At 40.9% G+C, this 14,035-nt stretch overlaps 1 protein-coding gene across 1 annotated transcript in view; it reads left to right on the top strand.

The window, feature by feature from the left end:
• The window catches only part of LOC107711971 (tetratricopeptide repeat protein 7B-like), a 39,810-nt gene extending 34,761 nt beyond the window's left edge, over positions 1–5,049 (top strand). Inside the window, exons 21-22 of the mRNA XM_016517083.1 lie at positions 2,257–2,459; positions 3,670–5,049. Coding sequence (XP_016372569.1) covers positions 2,257–2,459; positions 3,670–3,783 — 317 coding nt within the window. The 3' untranslated portion in view covers positions 3,784–5,049. The remainder of the gene's footprint in view (positions 1–2,256; positions 2,460–3,669) is intronic.
• The last annotated feature ends 8,986 nt before the right edge of the window (positions 5,050–14,035 follow it).

Genomic DNA, 14,035 nt, shown 5'->3' with positions numbered 1-14,035 from the left:
TTTGAATTTTTTTTGTATCCATCTCCTGACTTGTGCTTGTCCACAACTTTATCCCGGAGATCTTTGACAGTGCCTTGCCACCCATAGTTGATTGTTTGCTTCAGTTGCACTACCAAGGACTGAAATGCTCCAGGAAAGCTCTTTTCATGGTGAGCTAATCAAAATGATCACAGTTGAAAGTCAAATGGCTTTGTGTGCCATTGAGAAGGTGATTAGCTACACCTGATTGAGTTTACAAGTCATTTTTAGGAGGGGGGTGATCCTTTTTATAAATCAGTGATTCTGTTTTGTTTTGTTTTCTGACATGTTGGTGTTATATCTTTCACTTAGATGTTATAAGTTGCACTGAGTAAATACAACTAGATGAAACAAAAACAGTGTCCATCTTCATTTTAGGCTGCAAAGCAACAAAATGTGATTATTTTAAAGGGGGTGATTTTTTTCTATACCCACTGTACATTGTAAATGGTCCGGGTTTAATAAATGGCAATAAAATATAGCTTAAGTTCTAAACAAACTGTAATAGAACACCATGTTTAAATATAGACAGCTTATTCCTCGCTGCTTTGGGAACCCAAGTTGTTATTAATAGCTTCCTTTGTCCAAGCAAATACATTAGGAAAAACCAAATCCAGCAGGATCAAATTACCCATCTGGAAGCTTTTGCTTTGTCTACAATCAGCATTTATGAATAGACAAGCAATTGTGCTTACTTATGACTGAATTAAATGCATTGAAGTTTAGGAAAGTTCTGCATCTTCATGGAGTTGATGCAAGCAGCTCCAAAGTCATGGGTTTGATTCCCAGGCCACATAAGTACTGATAGAAAAGCATGAATGCACTGTAATTAGGGGTGTGCAAGTGTTTTTCTGCTGGTACCATGGCTGGTTTAGGATGATCTTTTTCATTAAGAGCCAATATTTGCCCCCTTAAATTGATTTCCAGGGGTATTTTTATCTTTATAAGGGCAATTTTTGTGTCTTTTATGTCAAATTCTTACATTTTAAAGAATACATTTAATTAGAAAAATAAGGCATCATAGGGCTTTTAGCAATCAAATTAAACCAGGATCAACAAAAGTCATCTGTGCTTTGCCAATGCGGCACAGAAGCTGCATCTTGTATTTACAATAACTGTTTAATGCAGTTCAGAGGTGGCCTGAATGCATTTACACTGTAATTACAATTGCAGAAATAATAAAATGACAGTAATGTGTTAAAATACAATGTTGAATATTTAAATGTTAAATGATTTTGAAAAGGAAATGATACTTTAAATATGAAACTTAAACTTCCAATCTTAATGAATGAGTCACTGAATTATTCATTCAAACGATTTGTTCAAAATGGCTGATTCGTTCAGTAACAAATGTTGTTATTAACTAATAATAAAACTATGAAACATTTTGTTAATTAAAATAAAAACCTGAAGTAATATGTAAATATTAGATGAAAAACTTTGAAATGTTAGAAATGATTGAAATTAGAAATAAACTAAAATAAAAGTGAAGTAGGGGCGTGTTTGTTTTGGGGATTTCAAATATCAACATTGGCTACCAGAAATCCCTTACTCTGCCTTTAACTGCAATAGAAGATAAAGTTGAAGTACTAAAATTACTAAAACTATAAACTGAAATAAAAAAAATAAATTTAAGCTAAATAGAAATATTTAAAAGCAACAACTAATAAAAATAAATAAGCACATACAAAAAAAGGTTAAACTAAAATTTAAATGAAATGAGAATTTAAAAAATAGACAAAATATTAATAAACACTATAATGGTATATAAATGATACTAAAACTGAGCAAAATTGGGATACTAAAATAGAAAAAGCATTTGCCAAATGAAAATCCTTTCATTTGTTATCTCAGAATAAAACCATCAACTCTACTAAGACTAATTATTACAACTCTTACTAAGACTAATTATTCTTTAACCAGCTTGACTGTCTCTGAGCCAAGTAAGGGAACCTTAGCAGGACTTGGCAGGGTGAGAAAGAGTAAACGTGCTTAATAGTCACTTTCCGTGGAGTTTGTTGGCTTAAGAGGGAGGACACCCCTCCAACGTTAATCTCCCATCCGTCTCTCTGTCTCATCACTGTTTGTGATCTATGAAACGGTTGAGGCTGATGATGTAGCTGACAGCCTATCTGAGAATCACATTTCCTGTGTGAATCCAGGTGAGAAATAAACTCAACGATCAGTCACCACAACAATGCTTCTTTCACTGTTTTCTCTTTCTCTGTCTTTCCACAGCGGAGGTGTATATTGGAATGGGAAAGGCGGCGGAGGCAACAGCGTGTACACAGGAAGCAGCCAACCTGTTCCCCATGTCCCATAACGTGTTGTTTATGAAGGGTCAGGTGGCGGAGCTGCGGGGGAACGTGGACGAGGCCAAGCGCTGGTACGAGGAGGCGCTGTCCATCAGCCCCACCCACGTCAAAACCATGCAGAGACTGGTGAGCACATGCTTTTTATCCACTAACTGAAACCCTTTTGCAGTTTTACATTTTTATTTTGTTTGTTGCTCCCCACAATGCAGTTGATTTCAGGTTTTACTCTTCTTGTGGGAACATTTGGTTGTGTGTTTGTGGGATCGCCACACTGAGATGGAGGAGAGAGGCAAGGTCTCATCCCGTGTTAGTATTTAGCAGACAATGAGTCCAGGATGTGGAGACTTGTCAGAGGAAGTGTGTGTGTGTGTGTGCTGCTGTCTTCGGCTGTGTGCCTTAATAGTAAGCAGAAATGTCATGTCTTATAAAGGAACTCCCCTGTAGTAGACAGCAGCAGGAGGAAGTATTGCCCTTGTCTCTGTCATATCTCTCTCTCTCTCTGACCTTCTTTTGTGTGTGTGTGTGTGTGTGTGTGTGTGTATGTGTGTGTATGTGCATGTCTGTTTATGTGTCTGACGCTGTTCTAAGAGTAGGACAGTGGACGGCATCTGAACTCTCAGAGCTGCTTAAACTACATTAACCCTTTGTTTGACGTTGGCTCATTTTTTAACTGTGTACTATAAAGAATATGTTAAAGGGTTAGTTCACCCAAAAATTTAAATTAGCCTGTGTTTTACTCACCCTCAAAGCATCCTATGTGTATGTGACTTTTTTCTTTCAGACGAATTCAATCGGAGTTATATTAAAAATTGTCCTGGCCTCTCCAAGCCTTTCAATGGGGGTAAGTGGGCCTTCTGTAGCGAATTCATGCGTTTTTGTAAGATAAATATCCATATTTAAAATGTAATAAACACTTTTTTCTCACTTCCGCTGACTGTCATATGCGGAAACCGTTCCGGAGGATGACGTAAGACGTCGGCGTTGTGTGATAAGTGACGAACGCAGAGACAAAACAAAACGCCATTCACGAATTAGAAGCACAAAACGAGGATTTGTAAAGAAAAATGTCGGAGGATTTCGATATAAGCCAAGAGGACACTGGTTTTCCTTTGCTAAAGTGAAACTTTGTTTCCTTTGCTCCTGCATTTACGTCATCTGCCGGAGCGTCTTCCGTGTATGACAGTCAGCGGAAGTGAGAGAAAAGTGTTTATTATTCGCTACAGGAGGCCTTTATTCACCCGCCGGAGCAGTGTGAGGGACGTTTTATTACGGATGCACGCACTTTATTTCACGTCTTCTGAACTGTTGACATCCAACACCCGCTTACCCCCATTGTAAACTGCAAGCGCAAGGCAATGACGCCGCTGCGACCGAATGCTTCCTCACTGCCCTGGAGCTGGAGGCCAGCTGTCCCATCTTACCTTTCACCATCATTCCCCGCACCCTCTGAGACACTCCGAACACTCACCACCGGCACAACCTCGGTCTGAGAGTCATGCATGAACCACAGCCCTTAAACACACACATAAACGCCCAAAAACTCCAAAACTCTTCTTCTGTCCTGGAATGCCTTTCCCACCCCCTCCAACCTGTTTACCGGTTCTCAGACGTGGATCTGCTGAAAAACTCGACACGGTTATCAGTGTGAACTTTTCCACACTGCTTCACTCTCATAGTTTTTTTCCTTCCTATTCCTTCCTTCTTTGTCTGCTAGAATCTCCACCGGCTTCTGTACATCGTAGAGGTGCCGCCCACCCTAAAAACCCCACTCCTTCCAACACTCTCATTGGTTAGTTACATACCACAGTACAAGTGGACCAATGGGAAACCTTTTCAAGCTGAACCAGGTGATTGACGCAGCGGTTTCTTCAAACCACAGTGCTTCCCGAAACATACAATCTTGAGATTCTAGTAGCTGTATGTCGTATAAACCAGTAATAACTCTGTCTCAGAGACAGTCAAAAGTGTGTGTACATGTGCTGTGTGTTAATGGACAGTCAGAGTGTGTGTGTCCTTTGTATGTGCTGATATCCAGGATATCCCTTCCTATGTGGTGTGTGCGCGTGTGTTTATTTTGAATGGAATACATGACACAGTGTTACAGTGGATCCCTGTTACACAAACACACGTAATAAAGGTTGTGTTTCCATACGGTTGTTCCTGAGGGCAGGTGTTGTCACCCATGTTATGACTCCTAGAGAAACATTACATCCCCCTTTGATCAAACACTGTATTGTTTATAGACTGTATGTACAAATGTATGGCCTAGAGCAAATGGAATGGATGCCAAAAGTACAACTATTCTAAAAGCAAATATTTTATCTTGATTCTCATTAAAAGAGAAGATAAATCTAGTTTTGGACATTTTGTTTTGTTTGTTGGTTTATTTTTCCACATTTATCATGATTCAGAGGTCAAGATTTATATTGTTGATTTATCAGAGACGTGTTAGATGTTTATTTATCTGTGTCCCAGTGGCCGTATGTTAGACGAGTGAGGACATACATGTATTCCGTGTGTGTGTGGTGTGTGACTGTTACAGATGGACACGTTAAACTCTGAAATGCAAACTCTCTTCATAACGGTCAAAGAGAATTCAGTCATGTACAAGAGAGAAGAGGAAGATTACGTGTGTATTTGAAGTCTTGGCAGTGTCAATCACAGGGCCAAACGCAACTGGAAATGCTGTTTTATGATGTCAATAAATGATAGATTGTGAAAAATCAGTGTTTTTTGTTATTCCTTATCACATTTCGAGTCATTTTTGAGGACAGCTAATATTGCTAATGGAGCCAATATATATATATATATATATGTGTGTGTGTGTGTGTGTGTGTGTAGTAATATAGCTAACTGTGAATCTTCTCCTAATTGCGACTTTATTTCTCACAACTGTGACTTTTTTTTTTTGGAGTTCACGTCACTTTATTTCTTATTTTAGGTGGGTGGGAACATTTTAGGCTTCGATACAAATTACAAACCTCAGTCTGTCCTCAAGGGGGCGATACAGCTACTTTCATGCCTGTGCCAGCATACTGCATGTATTATTCAGGTAACTAGTTATAAAAATATCAACTGTTTAACTAACTCTGACTGAAGGTACGTTCACATTAGCCAAATATTTTTCGTGCAAAAAAACTTTCAAACCAAACATATGTCTGTTGGTCAGTGGCAAATTCACATGGCCAGCTGAACCCGATGCGAAATCCGTTCTCTATAAATCTGTCATAACGTTGTCTCACCTTAAAGAGAAAATTGACCATATAAAAATACCATTTGTGCTAGTTTTGCTATAGCATCATTTGTGACAGTTTGTAGAATGTAATGCAAACTTCCGTTGCATTAGGAATTGCACTCTGAAATATTTCAAAGCACAATTATGTATGAAATGGAGCTTGCGTTTGCATTAACTTGTGAGTTTATAGTATGTTTCGGCCATACTTTCCCCTGTTTCATTTCTTTTCCTGTCATCCTCGTCTCCTTACATACCCTGCTCACCTCAGCTCATGTATGTTAGAAGAGCCCACTCTTTCCCTGACTTGCAGTATGGTTGAATACCTTTAAAAAGCTCTCAAAAATTGATGAAGGTCCAAAAGCTCACAAGCAGAAAAAAACTATACAGAAAGAAAGGATGAGGTCAGCTGTCTCTGAAAAGCAAATGAATGACATGGCCTAATAAAAAGGAGTCAGGGAGAAGGAAGGATGTGAAGTGGGAAATGTAGAAGGTGAATTATTTAATGCACTTACAGGCCTGCCTTAAATTAATGAGCGCTTACCGCTTGCTGCTTTACGGGACAGACCGCACTCCCAGGAGGATTCTGGGATGTACAAAAAGCTGCAGCAAGAGTTTGGTCGTTATTAAAAAGGTGCGTTTTAGTGTCTGCCAGAGTGTTTATGCCTCTTGAGACTACTTCTTCGACTTATTCCCGCTGTAAAGAGCTGAACATCGTAAACAGCCCAGTACAGCCACACGCTGACTCTTTGATCTGGGTCAGGAGCATGTTGAACCCTAATGAGCCCTCAGTGATGCATTATTCCTCTGGCTTCTGTAAACATTACAGGCTAGTCCTGATCTCTGAGGGGTTTCCTTTGATCATCTTCAGTTGTAGAGCACCAGCATAGCCTGAAAGATGGATGAGAGGTTTGAGATGCATTTCACTGACCATTGTACAATGCAGTACCTGATTGTACATCAGACCCCCAAACAAGACACTGAATTCATAGTGCTTACTAAGGCAGCTGACATAAGTGCACATACTTGTGGTTAGCAGTTTATTCACATCCTTAACCATAAATATTAAACTTCAGTGTGTGACTCATTTCTAAACACCACTTAGCAACATACCCTAACCAACGTAATGCCCTGGCAACCGCCCACAATACCCTAATAAACACTTAGCAATGCCCTAGCAATCATTCAAAAGACCATTACACTTAGCAACACCCTAGCAACCACTCAAAATACCATAACCAACAGTTAGGAATGCCTTAGGAACCACACAGAACATCCTGTTCAACACTTAGCAATGCCCAAGCAAGTATTCAAAATACCCGAACACTTAGCAACATCCTAGCAACCACATACAATACCCAAATAAACACTTTGCATTTAAATTACCCTATAGCAAAAAAAACAGCAACCACACGCACACTTAACAACACCCTGGCAACCTTCTACAATACCCTAACAAACACTTAGCTATGTCCTAGCAATCATTAAAAATACCCTAACACTAGGCAACAGCCTAGCAACCACCCAAAATACCATAACCAACAGTTAGGAATGCATGAGGAACCACACAGAACATCCTATTCAACACTTAGCAATGCCCTAGAAATAATTCAAAATACCCGAACACTTAGCAACACCCTGGCAACCACCCAAAATACCCCGATAAACACCTAGCAATAGCAAATATTTTAGACAAAAACCTATTAGAAGACCTTGGCAACTGCATAGCAACACCCTGGTGACCACCCAGCACTGATGCAGCAAGTTTTGCATGGGCAAGAATCGTGTTTGTGACATAATGTTCAGTAAGTGTCATTTGATTTAATGTAAGGTAAAATGCAATGTAAATGTTCAGTGAAAGGGATCATAAAATGCGAATATCTAGTGATTATAAATAAGTATGTGATATGGAATAAGCTTTCTCTGCGTGGTCTCTCTCCGGATGGTGGATCATGTTTCATTGGTATTATTGCTCTGATCCTGTCATTGATTGGCAGCCCAGCTCAATTCTCACATCAGATAGCAGCGAATCGATAAGAGAGACTCCAAAGGGAGTTTGATTTTTGTAGGGTGAGCTCACATTCTCACACGCCCTTATGAAAAAGAAGTTTATTCAAGTGTGCTATTAGTATACTTGCAGTACAAACTAAACATTTTGATGTAAACTAGTTGTGTACTCAAAGTTTACTACTGTTATACTTAAAAGTATACTTTTATATATTAGAAAGTGGGCCAATTTAGTCCCAATGAGTATTGAAATAGTACACTTACAAGTATACTACTAGTACACTGATATTTGTATACTTACTACATAAAGTATACTTTAAAATATACTTGAACTTTACTTAAGTATACTTACTAAAATAAACTTGAAGTATACTACTTTTTGGTAAGGGCAGCCATGGGAAAGTTTGTCTGATGTCCTGTCAAAACCTATACAGAACCATTAGAGACATAAAGGGATAGTTCACCCAAAAAAATTAAGTTATATCATCGTTTACACACTTTCCACTTCTGTATAAGTTTCTTTCTTCTGTTGAACACAAGATATGTTTTTAAGAATGTCAGTAACCAAACAATTGACGGTAGCCATTGACTTCCATAAAATTATTTTCCACACAATAGAAGTCAATGGCTACCGTCAATGGCTACCTTTATAGGGATTGTTCACAAAAAAATTTAGTTCTGTCATCATATTGTTTCAAACCCCACCAAATTAATAACCCCTCATTTTAGTGCAAAATCTCTGATGTTTCTGACATATTCCATTATTTCTTCAGAAGATCTGCTATAGTAATTGCCCATGGATCCATATGCCCTTTCCTCACATGCCCGTCCACATGTTCTCTGGCGATTATCCCACTGAGTGGTGTTGCCATTGCTCAAGGACATTTACTGTCATTTGTCCCAACAGTATTAGCTTAGCATATAATGCACCCATAGTTTGAACTGGCTTTGGGACATGTAGGGAAAGCATGTCTTAATGAAAGTGTGTGGGCCGGTGAAACAGGGTAAGGTGACTCCTCTAACCATGACCCCCACTGTTTCACAGACACAGAGTGTTGATAGCAATGTGTCATCTATCACCAGCAGATTAGTGAGTATGTGTGAGAGAGGGACACTGAAATGTTGTTCATTGTTTTGGAGCGTGTCAGTTCTTGGTGTCAGTGTCACACACTGGGCATTCTCAGGGGTCGTGACTCTTCACTCAGTTCATTGGATCCGCAGTCTTTACAGTCTTGCATTACCGTTTGGATCAGTATTGTGCCTTTTATCCAAATGTGCCTAACCAAATGTCTCTCTCATAGTCAGAATTCAGACATTTCAGAGATTTTTGATGGCTTATAGGTGACACCAAAGAGAACCACAATCTGTTTTCACAATCTGCTTTATTTTCTTTTCTTTTTTTTTCTTTTTGTCAAGTTCAAATCCAGCTTGCAAATCACTGTACTTTTGTTGCATGTCCCATTTTGGTGAAATTCATAAATAATACTCAGTAAATGTACTTTATTTACTGAGAGGGGCTTTGTGCATGTGTGAACACCAATTACTTCATTAACAACAGTTAAATTTATTGCTTCTTACAATTTAAAATGCATTTGATTAAACGCATTAACAGCAGTCACACCATTTTAATAATTAAAAAAATTAAAAAATTTAATTCATAGAACTTAAAACAGCATTATATATATATATATATATATATATACTGTATATATTCATTCAAATAAACACTTTATATACAGTTTTTTGTTATTTGTTTGTTCGTTTATTTCACTTTTTTATTACTAATTTTGGTACTTTATTGTGTCTTAAAATTCAATACATTGCTCATTACATAGTAGTTTCCGAATAACCAGGGAACCAGGAAAACACACGTAGCAGATGAGGAAGACATAAACAGACATTCACAATACCAGACGAAGAACTAAGAACCAGGAACACTCTAAATACACAGGAGCAAATGAAGATAATTAATAACACAGCTGGAACTAATGGAACTAATCAGGGAACATAATGGGAACAGGAAACAGGAAGGACCAAATAAGGGCAAGGAAGGCACATGGGGAGCAAAACACACACAAGACAAGGAACAGAGTCTGACATTACTCCCCCCTCCCAGAAGGCGCGTCCCATACCGTAACAATTCCACCAGGGAGTGGGGGTGGGCGCCCTGGATGTTGGTGCAGGACTGGGACACAGGGAATACCTCCAGGGCAGATCAGGCAGTCCAGGGTGCCATTGCGGCACAGGGAGCTCAGGGGCCATGGTGGAGCAGGCAGTTCAGGGCGCACATGGCGGAACAGGGAGCTCAGGGGCCATGGCGGAGCAGGCAGTTCAGGGCGCACATGGCGGAACAGGGAGCTCAGGGGCCATGGCGGAGCAGGCAGACTAGGAAGCCATGGCGGAGCAGGCAGTTCAGGGCGCCATGGCGGAACAGGCAGACTAGAAAGCCATGGCGGAGCAGGCAGTTCAGGAGGCCATGGCGGAACAGGGAGCTCGGGGAGCCACGGCGGAGCAGGGAACTCAGAAGTCCATGGCTGGACGGCCTTGGCCTCGCCACTCGGCCCGGCCACTACGGACGGACCCATACACATGGGCTGGATTCAGGGACTGGGAAGCGCTTACGAAAAACTGGCACTGGAGGGTGCTCTGGAGGAGCAGGCACAGCAAGGCGCTTTCGAGGAGCTGGCACTGGAGCGAACTCAGGGGCTGAAGCCGACACTGGAGTGAGCTCTGGGGCTGGAGCCGACACTGGAGCGAGCTCTGGGGCTGGAGCCGACCGCCTTCCCCTCCTTTGATTCCCCTTTAGGTTCTGGGTGAAAGGTGTGGTCGGCGGGCTTGAGTGAGCCGCGGCCGGCGGGCTTGACTGAGCCGCGGCCGGTGTCCTGACATTTTATCCTACCCGTCAGATTGTCCTACCAAGGTTCACTGCGCATGCACACATCAATATTGCGTCCTTTTTCTCATGCTGAACAGTGAACAACAATATTTAATCTATCTGCATTACTGTAAGGGTAGGTTTAGGGTTGTGGTAGGTGTAGACGTTAATAAACCATAATTTTACAGGTAGCATTTTTCGTTGTCGAATTGTACTACCCACTGTTTTAATGGGAGGTAGCAAAATCTGACAGGGTAGCACAAATCGACAGAACCCCGGCGGGCTTGACAGAGGAACTGCTGGCGGACTTGACTTAGGAACGGCCGGCAGGCTTGACTGTGGAACGGCCGGCGGAGGGGTTCCGGATCGGGATCGGAGGCTCTCCAGACACCGGATGACTGCCTCCTTCCGGTCGAGGTTGGTGGTGTCTGGGAGTTCCGCGGGGCGATGGTGTGTGATCCCGAGCTGGAACAGCGTCACCAGGGTCTCCCCATCGAGCAAGCTGGCGAGGGCAAGCAGCACGAATGCCCTCGATCGGGTCGTGGCTCGCCTTCCTCCATTATAGCGGGGAGAAACAACCAGGAAAACAAAACACTTTTCAAAAATGAAAAACAAACATGGGGAGAAGGGGCGCCGCTTACTGTCAGGGTCCGGTATTCTGTCACGGTGCTACTGTGTTGGAGCGCAGAGCGAGGAACAAGGAGACTAGGAGTACATCAACACAGGAGATTTTAATTATAACCAGGGAACCAGGAAAACACACGTAGTAGATGAGGTAGACATAAACGTCATTCCATGTTTGTTCTCCTGTTAGTGTTCATTTCCTTTGGTTTTTTTATTAAAAGTCTATTTTGTGGAAGTAATCTCCTCGTCTCCTCGTTTCCCTCCATCGTACCGTGACATTAATCACATGCATCAATGAGTTAACTTTTCCTCAAAGGAATATTTGTAACTGCTAACAAAAAATAACTAATGCATCTGTTGTCCTCTAAAAGTTCTTCTTCCCTCTAAGAACTGTGTAACTTATCTAATTAATACAAATCAACAAGCACACCACACACACACACACTAATTCTTACAGCTGTTCCACTCTGAAGCTACTCAAGACTGCTGACACAAGGTGGTACAAATTATGCATTTCCCACAGGGGTGTCCAGTCTGTAACAAACTGTTACAGCAGATGACTGCCCTATCAGCACCTACCTCCTACACACAACACACATATCTAAACACTCACAATCTCCTCATTCATCCATTCATCCATCCATCCATCCCTTGGATGGAAGCGTGGGAGGAGAAATAACAGATGGAGACTGGGGAAAGAGACGGACATGGCAGGAACATCCAGTGAGAGAGAGAGGGAGAGGGGATTACGGGAAGGACTCACTGTACTCTTAAAAAAAAATCTAAATTCAATTCAAGTTAATTAACTTTATTTATAGCACGCATAACAGTGGCGATTGTCTCCAAGCAACTTTACAAAGTGGCAGGACTAAAGGCCCAAGTGAGCAACCAAGCAAAGAAATGCACTTAGAATGACACAAGAATACATCCTGGCAAGGGCCACTTGAGCTGAAATGGAGAGAATAGATCAAAGAGACACTCTGCTGTAGTCCTGAAGGACAGACTCCAGGGAAAACTGGTCAGAAATTCATCTGACTGATCTTTGTTAGAGTTTTCACTGAATCTCTTTAGTAGCAGAGAGGTCAATGAATCAATGAAACGTTCTAATTAGCAAAATAAATTTTAAAACATGAGGGGTTGTAGGCATTGGGATTGGTAGGTTAAATAAATAAATGAACTAAAGAGGGTGTGGCTACATAAAGTTAATCATATTACGCTTTGTAATAAAAATAATGTCTTATTGAATGTAGCGCGAATGACGATTTGAGAGTGATAACTAAGTTTTACTAACTGGTACATTTTTGGTTTATATGGCATCAGAAGATTAAAATTAGTACACAAATAATTTGAAATAGTTTTATGGCGGGTTTTTTTTATTTCTGGAGCTCAACAGCAGCCGCGCCCATTCACTTTTCATTCGGTAGGCTAACTTACATCGTGATGGTGAGTAAATGATGACAGAATGTTCATTTTTGAGTGAATTATAATAATTATCCCTTCAAAGGCTGAGTGAAGATCTGAGCTATAGATCAGTCATTGCATTAGCCTATGTCTCACCCCACCCAAAATAGTTATTTTGAGATCCTACAACAATGCTGTCCAATGTGACCTGTTCTAAATGTGGATGCGTTTTACAATATCAATCAACAACGCAGCCTTTGCTCTCCATTTATAAGTGTGTGAAGAGTGAACTGTAAACTCCCCTTTGTACTGCTTGATAGTGTGTGTTTACATGGATGCGTTCGGATTCTCCTGTTACCTTAATACAAGCCTGTTATCTTTTAGTGGCCAGTGCGTTGCTGCCCTGCAGCGTAGCGTTTCACTTCAGCATCATTTAACCCCACAGAGCAGCCTATCATTCAGCAGCAGGGACTCCCTCACAAACACAGACAGGAACAGTTCAAATGCTGATGGCTGCTATCTTAAACAGCCCACTCTTTACACACTCATATCTCATTCCTTCCTGTGCATTTTGGTTCCGCCATATGGGCTTCCCCACCTCACACACAGAGACACACACACATGGCTCCAGATAGCTTTGAGTCTTTCCCAGACCACTCTGGAGTTGTGCCAAATGCGCATACACTGACTGATCATACAACTTAAGTGATGCTCCATGGAGCAGAACCTGCAACACACACGCACCGTGACAAATAAATTCATAAATAAATACATTATGAGTTTGGGAGATTCACAAGGTCGTTGTATGCTGTCATTAAATATTTATTAAGGATAAACATAAGCGACATGGATACATTTTTACAAAGGTTTAAAGGAGTAGTTCACCCAAAACTTAAAATTTACTCAACCTCAGACAATCCAAGATGTAGACGAGTTTAATTACATAACATGTTCAGCAATGGATCCTCTGCAGTGAATGGGTGCCATCAGAATGAGAGTTCAAACAGCTGATAAAAATGCAATAATCCACAAGTAATGCACATGACTAGTCCATAAATTAACTAAAAATCAGTGAATTTATCATTAAAGTGTTTTTAACTTTAAACCACTGCTTCTTAAAGGGGTCATATGATGCTTTTTTAAAGATCATTATTTTGTGTATTTGGTGTAACAGAATATGTTGACATGCTTTAATGTTCAAAAAACACATTATTTTTCAAATACTGTACATTATTGTAGGTCCTCTATGCCCCGCCTCTCTCAAACGCTTCGTTTTCTACAAAGTCCCTCCTTCAGACAAGTGCAGTCTGCTCTGATTGGCCAGCTGACCCAGCGCATTGTGATTGGCCGAACACCGCAAAGTGTGACGGAAATGTTACGCCCCTTACCATATGATGCTGTGTCCCGGTGCGACGAGACAAAACCAATAAAACCCATTATAAACGAGGCATTTGTTGCATCCAGTGGGGACATAATTACGGATTATAATGACTTATACTGTCTTTTTATGCGTTGCGTTGCATCACGCCGCGTAAACATAAAACCATGTCTGCATTTGTGATC

Source organism: Sinocyclocheilus rhinocerous, unplaced genomic scaffold (assembly GCF_001515625.1).
Source record: "Sinocyclocheilus rhinocerous isolate Xijiao unplaced genomic scaffold, SAMN03320098_v1.1 scaffold2117, whole genome shotgun sequence".
NCBI lineage: Eukaryota > Metazoa > Chordata > Actinopteri > Cypriniformes > Cyprinidae > Sinocyclocheilus > Sinocyclocheilus rhinocerous.
Note: the sequence above shows the minus strand (reverse complement) of the source record. Positions and strands in the feature narration are given on the sequence as shown.